The following is a 23906-nucleotide window of genomic DNA, read 5'->3' as shown; positions in this document are numbered from 1 at the left end:
GAAGGTGCACAGGTGCTGGCAGCAGCGTTTACACCAAGGCTGGAGTGGTGCACAGGTGCTGGCAGTGGAGTTTGCACCAAAGCTGGAGTCTGAAGGTGCGCAGGTGTTGGCAGTGGTGTTTACACCAAGGCTGGAGTCTGTAGGTACACAGGTGCCGGCAGAGGAGGTTACACCAAAGCTGGAGTCTGAAGGTGCACAGGTGCTGGCAGTGGAGTTTGCACCAAGGCTGGAGTCTGAAGGTGCGCAGGTGTTGGCAGTGGTGTTTACACCAAGGCTGGAATCTGTAGGTACACAGGTGCTGGCAGATGAGGTTACACCAAAGCTGGAGTCTGAAGGTGCACAGGTGCTGGCAGTGGAGTTTGCACCAAAGCTGGAGTCTGAAGGTGCACAGGTGCTGGCAGCAGCGTTTACACCAAGGCTGGAGTGGTGCACAGGTGCTGGCAGTGGAGTTTGCACCAAAGCTGGAGTCTGAAGGTGCGCAGGTGTTGGCAGTGGTGTTTACACCAAGGCTGGAGTCTGTAGGTACACAGGTGCCGGCAGAGGAGGTTACACCAAAGCTGGAGTCTGAAGGTGCACAGGTGCTGGCAGTGGAGTTTGCACCAAGGCTGGAGTCTGAAGGTGCGCAGGTGTTGGCAGTGGTGTTTACACCAAGGCTGGAATCTGTAGGTACACAGGTGCTGGCAGATGAGGTTACACCAAAGCTGGAGTCTGAAGGTGCACAGGTGCTGGCAGTGGAGTTTGCACCAAAGCTGGAGTCTGAAGGTGCGCAGGTGTTGGCAGTGGTGTTTACACCAAGGCTGGAGTCTGTAGGTACACAGGTGCTGGCAGAGGAGGTTACACCAAAGCTGGAATCTGAAGGTGCACAGGTGCTGGCAGCAGAGTTTGCACCAAGGCTGGAGTCTGAAGATGCACAGGTGCTGACAGCAGAGTATGCACCAAGGCTGGAGTCTGAAGGTGCACAGGTGCTGGCAGCGGAGTTTGCACCAAGGCTGGAGGCTGAAGGTGCACAGGTGCTGGCAGCGGAGTTTGCACCAAGGCTGGAGGCTGAAGGTGCACAGGTGCTGGCAGCGGAGTTTGCACCAAGGCTGGAGTCTGAAGGTGCACAGGTGCTGGCAGCGGAGTTTGCACCAAGGCTGGAGTCTGAAGATGCACAGGTGCTGACAGCAGAGTATGCACCAAGGCTGGAGTCTGAAGGTGCACAGGTGCAGATAGCAGTATGCACTATGGCTGGAGTCGCAATTACATTGGTAACTAGGTTGAGGAGCACATGATGCTGATCCTTCCAGAGGAATGGCAAATGAAGCACTGACACCAGCCTGCTGCAGGCTGGAGCCTCTTATCCCCCTGGGAGCGCTGGGATTGGTTGCAGGTTCTGGGATTGCAATCCCATTGGTGAGCTCCAAGAAAATGGTGACCCTTTGAGGACATTGCAGCCCTCTCTGCTCAGCCCCTACCCCGGTGCCTGCTGGTGAGACTCCCACAGGTGAACACAAGGCCGGCACTCCACACTGATGCACGTGAATACTTCCCCCGGTGCCTTCCTAGGTATAACAATACTGTAAATACACACACCAAGCTGGGATGGTGGCACTTGTAGGTCTCGAAAAAGCAATAATTCAAACCAAAATGTGGGTTCGTTCAACGTTTCAGTCGTGATGACTTTTATCAAGAACAAATTGCATGTATAAGAAGGAGTATGGAGACTAGGGACTCAAATGTAATTATGCCACTCTACAAAGCATTGGTTAGACCGCATCTAGAATATGGAGTACAATTCTGGGCCCCACACTATAAAGAGGACATAAAGATGACATCATAGCACTGGAAAAAGTTAATAAAGGGGTTGGAGAAATTAAGCTATGAGGACAGATTGGACCAATTGGGATTATTTACGCTAGAGAAGAGACGTTTAATGGGAGACATAATTAATACCTTTTTTCTTCGAGGAAAGAGTCTAGGACACATGGGCATGAGTTTAGACTAGAGGAAAGAAGATTTCGTACCCTTAGCGGGAAAACCTTTTTTATGGTCAGGACAGTTAAATTGTGGATCTCTCTTCCTGGAGATGTGGTGTCGGCAGATGGAGGGGTGGGGTCAGAAGACACAATGAATACATTTAAAATAAGGTTGGACAAACATCTGTTGGGTAAAAACATCCAGGGGTACTAACAACAATCATAATGTGTTCATAATTAAATCGGAAAACACAGATAATATAAAGGGATGTAGCAAATGGATCATACACACTAACCAAGGTCGAACTCAATGGACACATGTCTTTATTCAGCCTTAACTACTATGTAACTATATTAAACAGTATATTTATTTAGTTTTACTCAATTAGAGCTGCTCATATTAACTATTATTTTGTATTACGTGAAGCCGGAAGTTTTGGTCGGACCTGAACACTATGATGAAACATTTCGGCAGGAACATACAGACCACCAGAGCCCAGCTGGAAGCCAAGATGGCAAATATCTCCATGGCCACGGTGTACTTGCCCTGAGCACTGAGGGAGGCCGGGATAAAGGAGACCCAGACACTGAGGAAGGCCAGCATGCTGAACGTAATAAACTGGGCTTCATTAAATCTGTCAGGAAGTCCCCTAGCCAGGAAGGCAACAATGAAACTAATGGTGGCCAGAAGGAACAGATAACCCAACATGGTCCAGAAGGCAATGGTGGAGCCCTCATTACACTCAGCAATGATCAGTCCAGGTTTGGTCTCAGTGTTATATTGTGGGAATGGAGAAGCTAAGGACAACCAAGTTATGCACAAGATGAACTGTAACAGGAAGCAGGTGATAATAATCATGTAGGACACTTGGGGGCGCATCCATCTCCTCAGATTGCTGCATGGTCTAGTGGCCATAAAAGCAAACACCACCAGGATAGTCTTAGCCAAGATACTTGAGACGCACAAAGTGAAGGCCAGACCAAATAGTACCTGACGCAGGAGACATGTCTGGTGGTTGGGGTAACCTATAAATACTAAAGAGCACAGGAAGCAGAGACACATGGACATCAGCAGAAGACAACTTAGAGAGTAATTATTGGCTTTCACTATAGGAGTCTGTCTGTGCCGGATGAAAAGCCTCAAGATAAGAGCAGGAACAAGTGAGGATAATATGCTGATCACAGCTAATGTTCCTCCCAATGTGTCTTCATAGGAAAGAAACTCCGTGGATTTTGGAAGACATCTGGATTTCTCTGGAGTTGGCCACTGATCCCAAGGACACCTGATGCAGGTAACAGAATCTGTAAGTCAGAAGATATATTGTACTGTTACACATCTATTTGTCTTTAGTGCATTGCATGAGGTTAAAAGGGACCGCTGAGGGCTAAATATAACAGGGTGCAAAAAGCAAACCAACACCAGGCTCTGGTTGACAGCCCTGGTTCAAAAACTATAGAGAATATAACAGGTAGGGTGGTCCCATATTTTTACAAATAGTACCAGGTTCCACTAACAGGGGGATAATGACACAGCCAGAGGACACACTTCAATGGGTCTCGCGGTCGAAGCATTAACTCACCTAACTATTCAAAGCAGGCCGGGGTTTCCTGTGGAAATGAGAAACCCCAATAATAAAGAGGTCTTCCTCTCCAAGGCAACCAAGGGCTGGGCTATAGCCTACAGCAATCCTTGGCATCTCTTGCCTGTGAGCACCATGTTACTAGCTTTCTGTTTGAGTTTGTTACATGGTATTGTGTTTTTAGAAGAGGACCACAGGTCATACTGTAGCAAGCATCCACAGTATACTGGTACTTGGACAACCACTAGTTTCAGCATGGGGGAGCATTAAAGGGTCTGATGGTTCCTACAGTCCTCCTGTAATAAAACATTGAACTAATGATATAACACGCACCCTCTACATACTCACCTATACTCAGTGTAGATCAAGTCCTCTCTGGCCCATGCTGGACTGAGGAGCACTATATGTATACACATAGGGCTCTTCTTCCAGAATAACATGATAGACATGAGTCTTGCCATTCAGGGTGCCACCAACCAACCGATGTCAGCTTCGGTAGGAGCAGTCCGGTGATTGACTGTTGGCAGTAAAACTGTCAAACTCCACTTCTCCCACTGACTTCAATGATGGGAACCACTAGGATGACCTCTATTCACCTTGTAGTTCTCCCCACATGGACCGGTTTGGATGTTTGTGGCTGGAGAACATCTGGATGAGTTTAGCCTTATCTATTGCAGTTAGCCCTGAGTCTGAGAGGGTGGGAGCTTAAAAAATAGTTTCCCATAGCAATTAATAAGACTCTATCTATTGTCTTCTTTTCGAAATTGAATCACATGTCAGCCAAATAATTTTACCATGTTCCGCTACTGCTGAGATTGGCACAAGAAAAACTTTTATCAATTAGGGGCCGATTTATCACCATCCACATCCTCGGATGTGGATGCGACGAATGCGGCCAGATTTGCAATGCGATAATTATGACATTGCATGGATGTATCAATTATACCATGCAAGCATAGAACTTGCGAATAAACTGTGTCCCCACGATGTCACTCTGCACCCATATTGGGATGTTTTCCCCCAAAATACACTGTATAAGATCTCTGCCTAGGGGCAGGGAAAGCTGTGCAGGAGCCCAGATGCGCAGTGAGCTTTGCGATTCACCAGCTCACTGCAGGTTTTTGTGACTTTTTTTTTTTTGTATATTTGACCAGATCGCATTTCCCATTAAAAGTATGGGAAATGCGATCTGCTGACTAGAAGAATGCAAATTCAATGGCTTGGAGACATTTTTGACAAAAAAACCCCCACTAAACAAGCCCTTTAGTATCAAGGGATACTAAAATAATGCGAAGTGGGTGTGAAAGCTCCCCTTTATATATTATTTTAGTAAAAATATTGTGAATAAATCAGCCCCTTAACCTTTAAATGTAGAGTGTATCTATGGTAATGCGTTGGATGGTAACAGGCCCTTAGAAGTGGCCATGCCAGTCGGTAATTGAGAAATCATTATACAAGCCCATATATATGGTCGCACATTTATATTTTATTCTGGTCTGAATACTTGAAAAGTGCAGTAGAACAAGCATTTTAATATGTTATCGTGGTATGTAACACAATTTTTAGAAATATATTGGTATATTTTTACATATATTATCCATGGTGATTAGGGTTTGCATTGGTTCCAATGTCTCTGCTACCCATGAAAGCCCTTGACTTACCTGTCTGGTTAGATATTTCTCCTTGTAGACATTGGACACAATCATAGCAGCAGACAGGGTGTCCCGATCTAGCGGCCTTCCTGGTACCTGGAGGACAACTCTCACTGCAGGCCGAGCGAGGGACCTGGGGATACATTATTATAGAACTATATATAACTAGTGTAGTTAAAAGCCCGTCAAAATGTCCTACCCCCAATCGTTGGCAGCTCCCTCTCTCCATATCCAGCAAGTTTGAACTAGATCATTTTGGTTTCACTTTCTGTTAAGGAGTCATTCGGTCCGTCGAGTGGCCTCTAGTGGTCACTGGCGGTACTTCACCTCAGAGGTGAGTAGTATTTAACTCGGTTGACACGTTTTCTAGGTGCCCTATCCAGTTATTTGCACATTAACTCCTGGAGACCCTGTGATACTTGGTCTACACGTTTTTAGAAATTGCATTTATTTGTGAACAGAGGGATACCCAATTTTCTTTTGTATTGGTGTTGAAGTCCTTCTGCCCACCCTAAAGGAAATTGCATCCTATTGTGAACGGAGGGATATCCTAATTTTTTTGTATATGTGATCCCATTGCTGGTGTTGAAATTCATCCATCCACCCTAAAGGATTGACTCACTGCCCCTGATGAAGTCCTAAGGGACGAAACGCGTTGGGCCGCGGATTCACAGTGTATGTGGCACACTTCTGAAAAATTCTGAACAAATGAAAGATTCTTTTACTGTTGGATGAACCTATAATAAATGCTGTTCTGCTTTTATGAAAAATACGTTTTTTACTTATTGTATGTATAGCCACTAAGTGGTACATCAAGCGCACCCCTATTTCTTTTTCTATATATATATGTATACCTGAAACCTGTGACAGCTGCCCCTTTAATACTAATTCAGGTGCTGTGTTTGGGATGGTCTCACCTTTAAAAGCCATAAGGTACTTGGCAGTTGAGCATTAACCAAGAAAAAAAACACATGTTCATTTTAGCTATGATGTGCAAACAGTTGCCAGGTTCCCATGAAAACCAGTTGTTAGTGTAGGACTTGCAGTGAAATGGGGTCCCTTGGCGATGGGCTGCAAGCTTAAATGCATTGATCAATTCATGAACTAAAACCCCATTATTTATTTAATTGATTATTTGAATGTTAAGGTGAGTTAGTTTGTTGTAGTGAGTGCTGGGCCCCCTGTGTTTATATATATATATATATATATATATATATATATATATATATATATATATATATATGGGATGCAGTCAATTTGCCGGCGGTCGGGATCCTGGCGGTCGGAATCCCGACACTGGAATCCCGACCGCCGAAATCCCGAAACTTTCTCCCTTCGTGGGTGTCCACGACACCCATAGAGGGAGAATAAAATAGCATGCCGAGCGTAGCGAGGCACCGGGCCCGCTGCGTGGCGAGCGCTCCACGTCCCCCCCATGTCGGGATTTCGGCGGTCGGAATTCCGACCGCCGGGATTCCGGCCGCCGGCATTACATATCGGATCCATATATATATATTGTTCTTTTCAAAAATTCACACAAACATTTATCAGTTATCAGAGACAGGTGATGCTGAGAACATTGGCCATTATTCTAATTGAGTCAGATGGCTCCGAAGGAGGACGGCCGGCCGATGGTTCGTGTTTGCATGTGCGAATGCCTCACACGGCGTGAGTTCCGTGCAGTAAATGATCATACGGAACCAACTGAGCAGGGGGTGGAGAGGGTCGTGAAGGGTTGTTTGGGCTCATTACCATATGCGTACGCCCCGCGTTTCATGGGCATTCCCATGATAACTCTGGGCGTATGTATGGTAATGCGGCCGTGGCGCACGTGTGGGGGGCGGACAGCTGACATAGCCGGATGTCAGCTGCCCGCCTATATCCCTGCTTTCATATGGAAAAATGTCAGAGTGGTCTGGAGCACTCGGGGCTGTCTGACCACTCCGTCCATCATTCAACGGTGACCATCGGAGGATGGGGGAGGTTCCCACAGATGGGGGAGGTGTTCACATGAAACATCCACTCGCAGTCCGGTCGCTCGGCGTCTTACCGCATTCGGACTGAGTGAGTGATGCATATGGGAGGCGGGGCTAAGAACACTCGGTTCCTGTCCGAAATGCGCATCCGTCCGATTCAACTAGAATAAGGGCCATTGTGTTTATCTCATCACAATGGCAGGAGTTATGGGGTGGTAAAGATGCGAATGCAGCATGGTAAGAATGTCGCAACATAGAACCTGATTCCGAACTGATCGCTCATCTGCAAAGTTTTTCTGACACTCACAGAAATTGGCAGTTACCACCCCCAAACGCCGTCTTCCTGTCAGACCCAGACGTAATTTTTCCACCGTTTGGCCTTTCGCATGTGCGCTACGATATGTCCGCATGCACAGTCATTCGATAATCGAAAGGATTGCAAATCACACAACGGCGATCATGTCTGAATAACCCCCATAGTTTGGAATGGTGCTATACCATTGAAGTGCATGGGAGCTAGCATGCGCACACGCCCCCTCCCATTCACTTCAATGGGACCCGGCAGTGATGCGAACAAACGGTCCCGTTGCTGTAAGCTACTGTATGGGGACACATCTGTATATCTAATACTCCTTTCACATTGCAAATGCACAGGAGCGAACTGGCTTTTGCGATGTTTAGCCCCCCACAGCGACCCGGCAATAAGCTGGGTCACTGACGTCATACGGGGCAAGGTAGCGTAGCAGCACATGATCGGCGCAAGGGAGGAGCCAGTGCTTGGAGCTGATGATATCTCCAAATGCTGCCTCCTTCATAGTGTGAATGGGACCAGGGTCGCTCGACCCGGAGTACCGTTCACACTGCACAGCAACCCTCGTCCGAACCGGGATTAACCATTTTTTAACCTGAGTTGGAATGCCAGGTTGCTGGACCCGGGTAATTTTTAAATGGTGCTTTCACAAGGCACCTTGGCACGGGTTAATACATCATCAATCCGGCAATAACCCGGGTCGAGGATGCGGTGTGAAAGGGGCATTAGACAGGAAGTGTATACTCAATTCTTGAAGTTGATTGGGTAAAAGCAGTATATATATATATATATATATATATATATATACGCACGCACAGAGTTTAACCAGCACTCAGACCAATTTGCATCAATCATATGAAGAAAAACGTAACCAGAGGTTCAGATATCAACGTTTCGGACTTTTAAGTCCTTTATCAAGACATGTCTTGATAAAGGACTTAAAAGTCCGAAACGTTGATATCTGAACCTCTGGTTACGTTTTTCTTCATATGATTGATGCAAATTGGTCTGAGTGCTGGTTAAACTCTGTGCGTATACTTTTCCCCCAGTTGGGATTTCTAGCACCGGACACGTTGACCTTTCAGCTACAGAGTGCGGGACATTACCTCTTCTATATATATATATATATATATATATATATATATATATATATATATATATATATATATATATATATATATATATATATATATATATATATATATATATATATACTTGATGTTGAGTTGCAAAATGTATTACAGTTCTGATTAGTAATAATTTGAGGGTGCACCTGCTTCCTTTTTTTCTGTGTGTAGGTTGAAAGGGTTGGGATCATTTGACCTACAGCACGATGGTCGACAGTCATTAGGTCGACACCATTAGGTCGACATGGGAAAAGGTCGCCATGGTTATAGGTCGAAAGGTCATTAGTTCGACAGGTCATTAGTTCGATAGGTCATTAGTTCGACAGGTCATTAGTTCGACAATGTCTAGGTCGACAGTCAAAAGGTCGACATGGGGTTTTTCACTGCTTTTTGACCTACATGTCAATACAGTTGACATGGACACAGTTTAAAGTGCACCGCTGCGCTCGCAATGAGTCGGTTATGGTGTCTCGCTGCGCTCGGCACACAATTTTATTCTCCCACCACACCCTAGTGGATGGCAGGGCATGAAATACCGCCTGTCGGCACAAAAACAGTGAAAAACCCCATGTCGACCTTTTGACTGTCGACCTAGACACTGTCGAACCAATGACCTGTCGCACTAACGACCTTTCGACCTAGAACCATGTCGACCTTTTCCCATGTCAACCTAATGGTGTCAACCTAATGACTGTTGACCATCATGCTGTAGACCAAATAACTGCATCCCAGTTGAAAGCAGGGAAATGGGATCTAAGCAACTTTGATGAGGACCAGATTGTGTGGCTAGACATGGGTCAGAGCATCTGCAAAATGACAGGTCCTGTGGTGTGTTCCTGGTATGCAGTGGTTAGTACTTGCCAAATGTGAAATGTGGTCCAAGGAAGGACAACAAGTACGTTTATTTTTATAGGTACTGTAGTTCAATAACCAGTCTCACAGCCACGCTGCTTCAATGGCCATTACTTCCGATAAGAGCCCCGGATAATGCAAAAGTCTTCTACTGACACCTAGTACTGAAATCTATGGGTGAATCACGCATCAGAACCATTTGGGTGGCTGTCCCTGTGCAATGTTTAATGGGCTGCTCTGATCAACTCTAAGATGTGTATTCTCAATCTCGGTTCCATTCAGTGGCTGGATGCTGTTTCCAGTGTCCTTATACAAACAGTGGGTACATGTGGTCTCTGGATGCGCTGAGATGTTACTCCCTCGGCGTCTATATTCAGAATGATTTCTGGCCAATCAGGAGCTGACTTTCTCGGCTCCTGATTGGCCGAGAAATCATTCTGTTCAGAGACGGGGAAGAGGAAACATCTCAGCGCCGGGCAAAGTCCTTCAAGCCGGGTACCAGTCTGGAGCAGCGCTGTCACCGAAGGTCGCCGCCGGGGAGCAGGTGAGTTGGATTTTCCTCCTTAGGTACCCCTCTGGACTACCACGGATCCCGGATTCTTCACGCCAGGAGCCCCGGAACCCCAGGACCAGCCCCGGAACCAGGACCAAGGCCCCGGAACCAGACTCTTCTGCCCTGGAGCCCCGGAGGAAGAATCCAGGATCCAGGGACCGACCTACGGGCTCAAGGTAGGTAAGTATCAGTGTGTGTGTGTTTTGTGTGTATTAAAGTTTTATTTTACAGGGTGTCAGTGTGATTTTGTGCACTATTTTTTACACTGCAGAACTACAAGTGCCAGCGGGCCCTTTAATGCCCCGCATGCTGGGACTTGTGGTTCCCCAAGTCCCAGCATGCGGGGTAGGCTTGCTGGGACTCATAGTTCGCCAGTGTAAAACAATAGGTATCATTCTTTTTTTTACACAAAGCATCAGCTCCATGCCCACAGCCCAGGGGCATGGAGGACAGCCCCGGACTATCAGCATGGGCTGGTAAGTCCTGGAGGGGGGGGACCCCTTCATTGGGGGGGTCCCCACTTCCCCAGGACCCCTGCCCATGCTGACCAGCCAGGGGGTTAATGCTTTGGTGGGGGGACTTGTATAAAAAGTCTCCCCCCGGCTGTGGCATTACCCTGCTGGCTGGTTGTGTCCGGTGCTGGTTCTTAAAATACGGGGGACCCCTAGTCACTTTGTCCCCCGTATTTTGGGAACCAGCACCGGACCTTGAGCCCGGTGCTGGTTTCATAAAATCAAGGGGACCCCTATTTGTCGGGGACCCTGATTTTATGTCACCAGCACCGGCTCAGTGAGCCCGGGGCTGGTTACACTCGGGCGGGGGACCCCACGCTCGTTTTTTTTTTTTATTTAACCATTTGTTTTATTTTTTACAGCAGAACCCTGCACGGAACATTGCGATCTGTGCAGGGTTCTGGCTAATTCGCCTAACAGACCCAGGTCTGAAATTAGTGCGAAAATTAGTCACTTAAAAAATGCGATGTGCAAATGCGCATAGCATTAAATAAGCGACTTGTATACTTTTCTGTGCGCAAACATCTGGATGCGATAAAAATGCGAATTAATCTCGCATTTTTATTCACCAGACCTTAACGCACAAAATATGCGATTTCAGCCCCTATGCGCATCCCATTAAATCAACGATTTAATGGGAAAATGCGATATCGCCATTTTGTGGTCTAATTACCGCAAAATAACGAAAATCGCATAGCATAGAATGTCACCGGATATGTATGTTGGTGTAGTTTGGTTTATGGCTTTGTGTGTAAGTAAAAGAATTTTGTAATGAGTACGGTAGAATACAGGTAACCAGTGAAGTGACTGACAGAGTAGCTTTGCAGACGATGAACGTCTGGCTAGGAAGATTAGCCTTGCAGCTGCATTCATAATGGACTGTAGTGGTGAGAGTCTGTATTGGGGAAGGCCAATAAGGAGACTATTGCAATAATCAATGCGTGAGATGATGAGAGCATGGATTAGAGTTTTTGCAGTGTCTTGTGTAAGGTAAGGGCGAATTTTAAATATGTTTTTTAGGTGCATGTGGCATGATTTTGAGACAGATTGAATGTGGGGTACAAAGGAAAGTTCTGAGTCAAGGATAACAACTAGGCAGCGAGCTTGAGAGGTAGGAGTGATTGTCATCTTCTCAACAGCGATAGAGATATCAGGTTGGTAACTACTATTTATTGGCGGAAATATAATTAATTCTGTTTTTGAGATATTAAGTTTGAGGTGGCGAGATGACATCCAGGATGAAACAGCAGAAAGGCATTCAGAGACACGGCTCAATACAGATGGGGACAGGTCCGGGGAGGATAGGTAGAGCTGAGTATCATCCGCATACAGATGATACTGAAATCCAAAGGAGCTGATTAGTTTGCCAAGAGATGAGGTATAGATTGAGAAAAGCAGGGGACCTAAAACTGAACCCTGAGGTACTCCAACTGAAAGAGGTAGCGAAGAGGAGGTAGAATCAGAGAAACGAACACTAAAGGAGCGGTTAGAGAGGTAGGATGAGAACCAAGAGAGGGCTGTGTCTTTAAGACCTATGGATTGTAGTGTTTGTATGAGAAGTGTGTGGTCAACAGTGTCAAAAGCAGCAGAGAGATCTAGAAGAATTAGTAATGAGTAGTGGCCTTTAGACTTAGCAGTGACCAGATCATTCACAACTTTAGTCAGTGCTGTCTCTGTGGAGTGTTGGGCACGAAAGCCTTACTGATGCGGGTCCATTAAGTTGTGCGAGTTAAGAAAGTGTGTGAGGCGAGTATAAGCAAGTCTTTCAAGTAGTTTGGAGGTGCATGGAAGTTGAGAAATGGGACGGTAGTTTGAGAGAGAGCTTGGATCAGAATTCTGTTTTTTCAGAATCGGAGTAATAACTGCTTTTTTGAACAATGAAGGAAAGACACCAGTAGAGAAAGAGAGGTTACAGATTTTAGTTAAGATTGGAATGAGCACAGGAGACAGAGATTTACTTATTTGCGAGGGTATAGGGTCAAGAGAAGAGGTAGTAGAGTGGGAGGCAGAGAAAAGTGCAGATACTTCATCTTCATTTGTGGGATCAAATGAAGCAAATGCTTCAGAGGGCTCAGGTATGGAATTGAGCATAGCACCAACTGAGTTGGAGCATACCAATTCATCTCTGATCTTGTCAATCTTATCCCTGAAGTAGGAAGCAAGATCTTGTGCATGGATAATGGTTGGTGGCTTGGGTGAGGGAGGGTTGAGAAGGGATTTAAATGTATTAAAAAGTCGTTTTGGGTTCGAAGCTTGAGCAGAAATGAGAGTTTGGAAATATGTTTGTTTGGCAGTTTCCAGGGCATAACTATAGTACTGGTAGATATTCTTATATGTAAAGAAATCCATTGGACTGTGAGATTTACGCCATTTACGCTCAGCTTTGCAAGAGATATTTTGTAGGTGTCTCGTTAATTTAGAGTGCCACGGTTGGCGTCTAGGCCTACGTGGAGTGTGGTGGGTAACTGGAGCCACTTCATCAAGGGCTGTTTTGAGGGTTAGGTTTAGGTGTGAGAAAAGGAGAATTGGTGAATTCCGACACTGAGCACAGCTTAGTGAATATCAGATCAAGACAGTGGCCATCTCGATGAGTAGAGGAGTCAGTCCATTGGGAGAGGCCGAGAGAGGAGGTTAGAGAGAGTAGTTTGGAGGCATGAGCAGCAGATTTTGGGCTATCAATAGCAATGTTGAAGTCACCCATGATGATGGTTGAGATGTCAGCAGAAAGGAAGTGAGGGAGCCAGGCCGAAAAATCTTCCAGAAATCGTGTTGGCTGCCCAGGTGGGCGATAGATAGTTGCAACACGCAGTGAGAAAGGAGTGTAAGTTCTGATGGAATGTACTTCAAATGATGTGAATGTGAGTGATGGAACCTGTGGTATAACTTTGTATGTGAAGGATTGGGATAGTAATATTCCAACCCCACCTCCTCTGCTGTCACCAGGCCTGGGTGTGTGTGTGAAGTGGAGAGCACCATGTGACAGGGCTGCAGGGGAGGCTGTGTCTGATTGTGAGAGCCATGTTTCTCTTATAGCCAGCAGGTTGAAGTTGTTTGAAATTAAGAGGTCGTGGATGGATGTTAATTTGTTGCCAACAGAGCGAGCATTCCATAACGCACATTTTAGTGATTTGGGGGATGAAGGGAGGCATTTGATGTTTATGAGGTTAGCTGGATTACTATGTTCCTGAGAGTTAGGTGCCTGCGAGCGGGGCAAGCAGCTGGGGCTTGGATTAAGTGAAATGTCACCAGCTAATAGAAGCAGTAGAGAGAGATAGGTGTAGCTGCAGGTGGTTTGTGAATGTTGCTTCTGGCGACAGTTTGTGGATGTTATTGTCAATGTAGAGAGATATGTAAAAATCTCATGAGTGTTAATAAGAGGGGTGTGGATAATGGAGGCAGAAATGTGTATAGAGGGCTGAGCTTCAGGGAGAGAGAGAGAAGAGACTGATTTTGAGAGAAAACCATGGAGAGCGAAGCAGAGCAATAGTTTGTAGTACATGGTGTATTTGAACAGTTCTATAGGCCAAGAGTTATATTAGACTTGCAATAGTTAATACCAGCTTACTGGTGTTGCTCAGATAGTAATTTATAAACCCTACATATATGTGAGTGCACGCTGATTAGCACAGCTGACCATTGATTGCATACAATGCTATGGCATGCAGTGATGTGATTAATGATTCAAAGAATGTCAGGCTGAATGGTCGGCCCCCACACATTTACACTTCACCAAATCTGGCCCTCGTCGCAAAAAGTTTGGACACCCCTGGTCTACTGTATATGTTGAGGCAGAAGTCAACAAATTGAGGTATAACCAGACAAACAGGCCCACATGACAAAATTATCCCAGGAGGACTAATCACGGTATTGTGGACCTTGGGCAAGACATGAATTAAAAATGTTTTCGGATAGTCTTGATGTCTTCATCAATCCAATCATCTACGGCACCCATGCCGGAATGAAGCAACAATTGAATTACTCTGTCAGGTGCCATCTAGTGGCATCCGTGGGGGGAAATAACTGAATTTCCCCAAAAATTTACTGATATTTGTCTTTTGATGTCCCTGTGTGGTGACCTTTTCAACAAATAAACCATAAATATGAGAAGTTGGTGGAATTTAAAATGTAAAACGTCAAACTCAAATACCAATTAATCAAAAACCAGAAGAGAAGATCACAACAAACTATTGCTACAGGGAGAAACCATGTGGAATAATTCCGAGAAGACGCTAGTTCCCCAATGGTCTCAATAAGAAACGGAATTTAGTCGAGGACGTTTTTGTTCATTCTATACTATTACTGCATATGATGGTGCTGATGCAGTAAAGCCAGGGCTGGTCTATGGCTTCTCAGCACCCTAGGCAAAACTTAAACCAACTGCCGCCACCCCTCCCCCCCATACTGCCACCAAAAACCGTTTTCCGACCCTTTAATACATACTTGCCTAACATTCTGGAATGGCAGAGAGCCTCCAAAAATTGAGTGGTCCTCTCTGCCCCCCAGGTAGGTGTGCAAGACCCCTGCTTTTTCTGTAGGCCCCCAGAACCCTCCCCTTTGCCACCCACAACAGAGTACAGGAAGAGAGGGCAGCAAAATAGGGAAGTATGCCTCAAGAGAAAGTATGGAGGTGAGGTCGTAGAGGTTCCACAGCATTAAGTAGAACAAGGATCCTCACAGACATCCTTGATTTTTTGATAGGCAGACTTGGTGGCGCCCGCTAGATCCTGGCGCCCTAGGCAGCTGCCTAAAGCTGCCTAGTGGTAGCCCTGAGTACAGCAATGTTCTTTTCATTGTTACTGCTGTATATATATATATATATATATATATATATATATATATATATAGATAGAGAGAGAGAGAGAGAGAGAGAGAGAGAGAGAGAAAGAGAGAGAGAGAGAGAGAGAGAGATAGCAGTAGAACATTTATGAGTTTTAAATATGTATGATGTTATTGGCTGATCAATTTAAAGGTCTTGGTCCATAGATTTGCAGAAAACAATTGACATTGTAACTAGTTGTTTAGTCCCAGAGTTCTGTGCCGAACCCCAGAGGGGGTGAAATGATCTACAGTAGTGATCAACATTAGCTCCATTTTGCCACAAAAAAATCCTTTTTTTTCTTTTCAGTCTCTTGGCATTTTGGGTTGCTGAGTACCCAGATTCCCCCACCCAACGGAGAAGAGAGACTGGGCAAAATATTACCCAGCCCCGCCACCTCGCAGCAATGAGGACACGTCTATAACTGATTGATGAGCCAAAACCTATATCCTAGAATTCCGACAGCATGCCAAGTAACCTGTGTATGTGCCTCTTTCTCACCTGTGGATGTCCCAAGGGCCACATCAATAGACTTGAGTTGATGGTCAGCATTTGGACAGAAGATGCTGTGGTGCTATAATTACCAATCTTCACTAACTTCACCGCCCCATCTGGACTCTGCTGCCAGTTCACCACACTGTAGACTACAGGTGGTTCTCCGTTCTTATCAAAGTAGGTGTCATTGCCATTGATGAGGGCAGGCCTGACTCTCCTGATATAGTGTGTGAGCTGTGGGGAGAGGCTGAATTAGATCAATCATTGGCGGCAGCACAAGGATCAATGAAATCTACCTAATGTTCCACACACATGAGTAAACTGAATATACGCAGCCCACAGGTCTGAATGACCCCCTCAGTACCATAGTATTTATATATTTCCTCCAAAATCTTAGACATTTTATTACCTCCCATGGTTTAACATTCCAAATGTCTGCACAGGTCCCATGGGAGAACGGCCCGTCACCCGCCCTGCAGCTTCTCACATCATCCAAAGCTTTAGCCAAAACCATCAAAGATGAATAAGTAACATAAGAATATTTTAAGCTGTTGATGTAGGTGGAACTGTTCTTCACATCATCCAACCTCTCCTCTCCTGTACATGCTTTTACAGAGGCATCCAAAGAGCCAGTAAGGTTTTTGCCATAAAGAAATTTGCAGCTGAAAACTTTTTCCCAGTACAAGTTCTCCCAGGCTCCAGACACAGACTCAGAAGGACGTAGCTTGCTCAGGAACTGACTTAATCCTGGAACCAAAAAATCATTGCCAGCTAAACCTACAGTGCCAGATAAGATGGGAAAATAATTTCTCGCTGATAGAAAGATGGACCTGGACCAATCAGCGTTTCCAACGAAGATCCTCCCGGTGATGTTCTGTCTCAGCAGTTCATTCGCAACAGGAATAAAGTCAACATCAACGCAGAAGACAATGACCACCTTAGCCGTTGACTCCTTGATGACCCTCACTATATGTGGAGCATTGCGATCGGGTTGTCCCACGCGGCTATATTCAGTAAAAGCTATACATGCCCCAGCTTTGATGATCTCTTGTTTTAGTGGCTGAATTCCCAGAAGACCATAATTGTTGTCTGTAGTCACAAGACCGATCCAGGTCCAACCGAAGCTCAAAACAAGCTGAGCCAGTCCAATAGCCTGGAATGTATCACTGGAAACAGTCCTGAAGAAAGATGGAAACATTTTCCGGTCACTCAGTAGAGAAATACTTGAATATGGACTGATCTGAAAGTAGAAAAAAAAGAGTAAATGTATATATTAATAAAAGACACAACAATATCAGATTTTTCATTGGTTTTGCTTTATGCATCTTATTATCTCTCTATTGACCAAGACAAATCAATACATCTTACTTGGGAAGGTTCAAAGGTGGATGCTAGTTAGATTTTCATGCATAAGTCTGATGATTTTTGGTCTGCGCATGTTCAGAACTGTTCCCCTGATGTCAAAAACAGTGCTGCTGCAGACATCAAGTGAGATAGTCTGAAGCTCTTTGGGTGCATGGTGAAGCATTACAGAAAGGACGGGGGGTGCTGTAGCCATTGGCTGCATCCTTGGATGCTATTTAACTGTCCATGGCAGTGTAGTCGAATAACAGGCTAAATGTTTCTGCAACCTTGCAGTGTTTTCCTCCACAACCAGGAGGTCAAACTCAGACATCAAATTTTGCATCATGGCTGTCACTATTTCTTCATCATATACTTGTACTCCAACAGACAGAAATCATCTTGTATAATCACTCATAACATCAAATACTGTATCTTTATATTGTACATTGCATGAATGTGTTCTTCTCATGAGACCTTCATTCTGATATTTTTCCTGTTTGTGGAGAATACATGTTACTCCACACACCTGTAGTGTTCATGGCTTCCTCTGCTTCATATGGGCGTCGACTGTCACCAGGATCTTTTGTTACCTTCTACTTCCTTTCAAGCTTTCAAGCTTTATTAGCCTTTCCATAGCCTTTGCCATGTAGTATAACTGTCTGCATCGAGTTTAATAAAGCCCATTATGTGCATAGCTCCTGTATGTATCAATTTTAAATGCTGCTGCTAGGCTGATCTTCCTTGCGAGATGCTCATCGTCTGCTGATCCGCTCTGCTAGTCCCTCCATTGGTTGCCTGTATATTACCGTATTCAATATAAAACACTTCTACTTGCATATAAAGCTATTAAACATACTGCCCCAGCATATATCTCTGTACTTATCACAAAATATCTCCCATCTCGACCACTCAGCTCTGCACAAGATCTGCGCCTCTCTTCTGCACGGATCACTAGCCCCCATTCACTATGCACAAGACTTTCATCGGCTGCTCCCGTCCTATGGAATGTCCTTCCACGCACAATAAGACTCTCCACAAGTCTCCAAACTTTCAAGCGTTCCCTGAAAACGCACCTCTTCAGGCAAGCTTATCATATTTAAGTTCTACATGCATAACCCTCTGAGGTACTTATGTATTATATAGCTACCCTTCTGGACCTGTAACTTGGTGGGACTGCTATGCTATTACTGATGCCTGTCCTTGTGTTTTCCCCCTATATACCTAATAGATTGTAAGCTTGCAGCAGCGCCCTCCTACCTCCAAGTCTGTCTGTTGTTGCCCAGTTTGTCTTATCACTGTCTACTATTGTAAAGCGCAACTGAATCTGCTGCGCTATATAAGAAACTGTAAAAAATAATAAATAATAAATGTACCCTTCTTACAGGTTGCAGCTGCAATTGAGCACATTGAGGGAGTGTGGAGCCATAGCAAGGGCACAGCAACTGTGTACGATTCCCAGCACAAACACACATCCTTCTATTATTGTAGCTACTAGACTTTGGTGCATCCAAACTGCGAACAATCACTCAATTGTAAAATTTAATAGGATTTGATTTAATAGGATGAGAGATTCAGAAAGTGAGAGATTTGGTAAGAATTCTCCAGTGTTTTTAAAGCGGCAATCATTTACACTGCAAAACTAGTTGGATTTTCCAGTGTAAATGATTGCCGCTTTAAAAAAAACTGGAGATTTCTTACAAAATCTCTCACTTTCGGAATCTCTCATCCTATTAAATCTCACCCATAATATCCGTCATCTCTACTTTTCTATGCATCATAATGAAGGTTTTAGAGACTTTTTGTCTACTATTTTCAAATATTAGTAAATCAGGGATCCTATATTAGTCTATGTAATAGTACGAAGGTTTTGCCGATTTTGATTTGAATACGATTTTATATTCAAGTTTCATATCTGATTCGCATGTGAGCGAACGGACCGGAATGAGGTCCCAGGTCCACATTGAGAAAAAGGTAAAAATAGAAAAGGTCGACACATAAAAAAAATCAACATGAGTTTCTCACGGTTTTTTTATGCCAATGTCGACACCTGAGCATGGGGCCCCCAATTAGCGTAGCACGAACCCTTGCAGGGCTCACGAGCTTCAGACATGGGACCTTATTCTGGTCTGTTCGCTCGCATGTGAATTAGCACGCAAGCTCGATGGTTTTGTAGTGCGCATGTGCGTACGCAGGGTGCGTGCGGCCACAGCGAACAGGGTGTTCGTGTTTAGCCCCATAGCCTGTGAATGGATGGTTATGCAAAACAGCCATTTGCAGCCGTGCGAGCAAATTCGGGCTGCAAATGGGTGGAAATGGGTGGAAATGGGTGGAAATGGGTGGCTGTGGAAATTATGAACAGCAGGCGGGCTGAAAAGGACCCGCAGCACTCGGTCTGAGAGGGGCTGGAAACCTGCTAACAACATACAGTAGACCAGGCTTGGCCAACCTGGGGCACTCCAGCTGCTGTAAAGCTACAAGACCCAGCATGCCTTGCCACAGTTTTGCTATACTTGCCAACTTTTGATGTTGCCCAAATACTGCACATCAGAGGACCCCCCTCCTCTGATGTGCAGTATTTGGGCAACATGAAAAGGGATGAGGCTGATGTCACCAAGGGCCTTATTTTGGTTCATTCTTTCTGACAAAATCCTTCTTAGATGGGCAAAACCATGTGCACTGCAGGTGGGGCAGGTGTTACTTGTGCAGAGAGAATTAGATTTGGGTGGGGTTTTACTTCAAAGTGAGATCTATATTGCAGTGTAAAAATAAAGCAGTCAGTATTTTCCCTGCACAGAAACAAAATTACTCACCCAAATCTAATTCTCTCTGCACATGTTACATCTGCCCCCCCTGCAGTGCACATGGTTTTGTCCATCTAAGAAGGATTTTGTCAGAAAGAATGAACCAAAATAAGGCCCCAAGTCCTGTCCATTTCCACACAAATGCATGATTCAAGAGAGAGGGGACAGGGCTAAAGGCGTGTAAAGATCATCCCTGTCCATCTTACCTGTGGGTATCTGAAAATCCCCAAAACATTTGCCACGGCCATTGAGTTTGTGGAACCTGTTGACCCAATAGCTGCCATGAAGGATTGTCTAGAATTACAGCGGCTGTTGGAGGTGATTGCTGTGTACTCCGTTAGGAATTGCAATGCTCCCTGTAATTCTGAATTTGGCATAGTACAGGTGTCATACATCTGGAACCCTAGAGTCACATTTGGGAGAATATTGGGATCGCTGTTGATCTCTTCAATGGTGTGCATTATGGTCTGAATCTGTTGGTAAAAGTCCAAACTGAACCTTTAGAATAGATAAAAAATGATAAGAAGATAATGAATGTTCCACTAAACAGTTTAAACGTGTGGCAACAAAAGTATGATCAAAATCATCATCGTTCTCAAAGACAGATTCATTTGGCGTAATAAATTACACTACAGCTTCAGCGATTATTGCGGTGAGTAAGGGCCCCCATACACTAGGCCGACTTGTCCCTAGGACCCAATTCTTCTGCGAGCCGCCCGGCAGCTCCCCGGGAGGCTCACATACAATTTGGCACTTGATGTGCGTGCGATTTATCACATGTAAAAAAAAACGGGGAGCTGCAGGGCAGTGAGGAGCAGTGGGGGGGGCAGCGGCGGTGCCAGTGAGGAGCAGGCGGGGCAGCGGTGGTGGTGGGGGGGTGGCAGCAGCGGCTCTGAAATGAGTGTCCGGTGGGTACAGGGGGGATGCCGGTGACAGTGTGGCGGGCGGCGGTGATCATCAGCGTGCAGTCACTGTGTGCAGCGGGCGGGCAGCGGCGCCTATTACAACTTTAAAATAACATGTCAAATGACTGTCTGGCTTTTGATTGGCTGAGATAGAGCACTCTCAGCCAATCAGGGACGATTTCACGTGATTTATAGTCCCGAGTGCCGAAATCGCATAGTGTATGGGGGCCTTAACTCTGGATGCTTCAATTAATTAAGTTGTTTTAAGTTATATCATTCATTTTTATACTACGGGAGAATTCTATTGATTACAATACATTTTTGTCATTTTTTTGGCCTGTCTTTTGAGGAAGAAGGGGGGGAATTCAATTAAAGCCAGTTTTTGTCATGGTACAATTCACCCACGATCATGAGAAAACAAACTGGATAGAATATAAATTCACAGTTTCCTGATTTTTTCACACTTATTGGGAATTTTGCTTCTCTTGCCTCCGGCCAGACTACACACATTGGGGAAATCATTCAATGGTGATCGGCTAGCATCTAGATTTGCTGCCAAATCGCCGATCTACGCAATTGTCACAAGCCATTCGCAGCCTTGCTCATCGATACGCAGGCTTTGTATGGGGCAGGATATCACTCTGTCTGGGCGGTGTATACCTTGTTTCCACCTTATACCCCGGGCAACTCTCTGGTTCTCATCCCCCACCCCACTGGTGCCAGTGATTTGAACCTCTAATACTATTATGTAAAATAAATATAATTTAAATGATCTCCTTAGTAAATTGAAGCCATTGTACCAAATATTCTTTTTAATTTATATATATATATATATATATATATATATATATATATATATATATATATATATATATATATATATATATATAGTGGTTGTTTGTATGTCTCCGAATCACTGCCATCTGCTGGCAGCGAGTGAAACTACATCTCTTTCTCACACAAGCACAAACACAGAGGCGATCACAAGGTAGCAGACTAGCTTTCAAAGCATTTGCTTTGAGCGAGCTTACAGGTGTAAAACGTGTACTGCAGATATCACTTTGCCGATACGCAGATCAACTACCGGCGCAGAGTGCAAGTAGCAGCATCATAATCTGAACAAGGGGACTTTGGGGATTATTTACTAAAATGGGAGTTCTATCATAGATGAGATGTTTCCCATAGCAACCAATCACAATCTACTTCTTATTTATTTGCCATCTTCCAGATCTGTGATTTATAACCTTTTTACCTTGCGGCAAACTAAATAAGATTTAAAAATTGCCAAGGCGCACCATGAGACCCACACAGGGCAAAACACATTGGCCCCCATAGGGAAAAAAAAAAACCTATTGGCCCCCATATAAATAAAAAAAAACAATCACACTGGTGCCCACAGGTAACAAAAATAAAATACACTGGGCCAGATTTTCTAAGCTTGAAAAGTGATAAAATGGAGAGTGATAAACAGCCAGCCAATTAACTTCTACCTGCCATGTCACAGACTGTGTTTGAAAAATGTCAGGCAGGAGCTGATTGGCTGGTTGTTAATCACTCTCCATTTTATCACTTTTGAAGCTCGGAGAATCTGGCCCATTGGCCCTTTACATAAAAAAAAGAAGAGACCAGTAAATAACAGATGGACTGGTGGTGGCTGTAAACTGGTTTGGGTATCTCTAGATCTGGGGGCACAGTTGAGAACAGCTCAAGGCCCACTAGTGTGCTACGGCACAGTGGTCGAAAAACGCTGCTCTAGATGATTCTAGATAGAATCTGATTGATTGCCTATAGCAACATTCCATCTTCAACAGGACTGCCCTCGGCATATGCATGTCCCCGAATTGCACATGGCTTTACTAAAATGCCCACAAGTGAGGGTGATTCCACGCAATTGTAATATAATCACCCTGTTGGCAGTTTGCAAGGTGATTGACAGGGAGTGGGCATGTGGGAGGAAGCAACCGAGTTTGCACTGGAGTGGGGCGGAGGCGAAACTGATCTTTGGCCTACAAATGAGCGGCAGTGCGATCAGATCTGATTCAGGTGCTATAATTCCCAAAATGAGGCCCCAAAAGAATGTTAGCATTATTACGAGATTTACTTACAATGAGCATGTGGTCCTGAGAGGTTTCACATTGAATGTCAATTTTTGGTAAGCTCTGTTAATATGGAGACCTAACAGGACTCCGATCATGATATCTCCGGGTTGTCTTATCCCCTCCATCAGTGACATAGGTGGAAGCCTGCACCTCTGGTCCATGGAACAGGCAATTAAAACGCAGCGGAGGAAGACACATAAACACACGGTACATGCATAGTCCATGATGTGTGAGTAAGACTGTGGACCATCTGTAAACAGAATATACACATCACACTACTTGTTATACTTTACCATGTTTGTTAAGTAGATCCCCTGGTGTTATTTCTGTACTTTGTTTTCCAAAGTGACTTAGGCAGTGGTGTAACTCCCAGAGACATTGGAGGCACTGGCTGCCGGGCTGCAGCTGTCAAAGGGGCATCAATAAAGGAAATGCACTAATTGGTCAAATAAAACGTTAAGGTTTTTTTTCATCAAAGCTTGGAGAGAGAAAAAATTGTGGAGATGAAGTACCAACAAATCAGCTCCTAACTGCTGTTTTTCAAACACAGCCTGTAAAATGTAAGGAAGAAGCTGACTGGCTGGTAATTTAGCTCTAGCAATTTTATCTCTCTCCAAGTCAACCCCACTTAGGGCTCTATCTATGTAATAATTTCCTTATGAGCTCCTTTTAGCTGACATAAGGAATCTTTATTCTCCCAGATGTACCATTGGCGAGTTGCTGGGACATCAGCACATGGGGTACCCGGAGCCACTGCGGTGGCACATAGAAACATAGAGTGTGAGGGCAGATAAGAACCACTTGGCACATCTAGTCTGCCCATTTTTTATCCTTCATGTAATCTCAGCCCTTAAAGAACCTTAGTTCTTTGTAAGCAGAGACGGAACTACTATTGGTGAAGCAGTTGCATTGCGGCGGGGCCCATGAAG

General features: G+C 44.8%; 1 protein-coding gene across 1 annotated transcript; it reads right to left on the bottom strand.

The window, feature by feature from the left end:
- Nucleotides 1-2151: 2151 nt before the first annotated feature.
- On the bottom strand, nt 2152-23143 carry LOC146073359 (extracellular calcium-sensing receptor-like). Its single transcript, XM_083180535.1, has 6 exons — nt 22984-23143; nt 20180-20471; nt 16238-17068; nt 15835-16062; nt 5197-5320; nt 2152-3257 (listed from the first exon to the last, which is right to left on the bottom strand). The coding sequence occupies exons 1-6, from the start codon at nt 23136-23138 to the stop codon at nt 2356-2358; spliced, it is 2532 nt and encodes an 843-aa protein (XP_083036661.1). The 5' UTR covers nt 23139-23143; the 3' UTR covers nt 2152-2355.
- Nucleotides 23144-23906: the final 763 nt, after the last annotated feature.

The sequence above is a fragment of the Crinia signifera genome, chromosome 4 (assembly GCF_055691185.1).
Source record: "Crinia signifera chromosome 4, ASM5569118v1, whole genome shotgun sequence".
NCBI lineage: Eukaryota > Metazoa > Chordata > Amphibia > Anura > Myobatrachidae > Crinia > Crinia signifera.
This window is presented reverse-complemented; position numbering and strand designations above follow the sequence as displayed.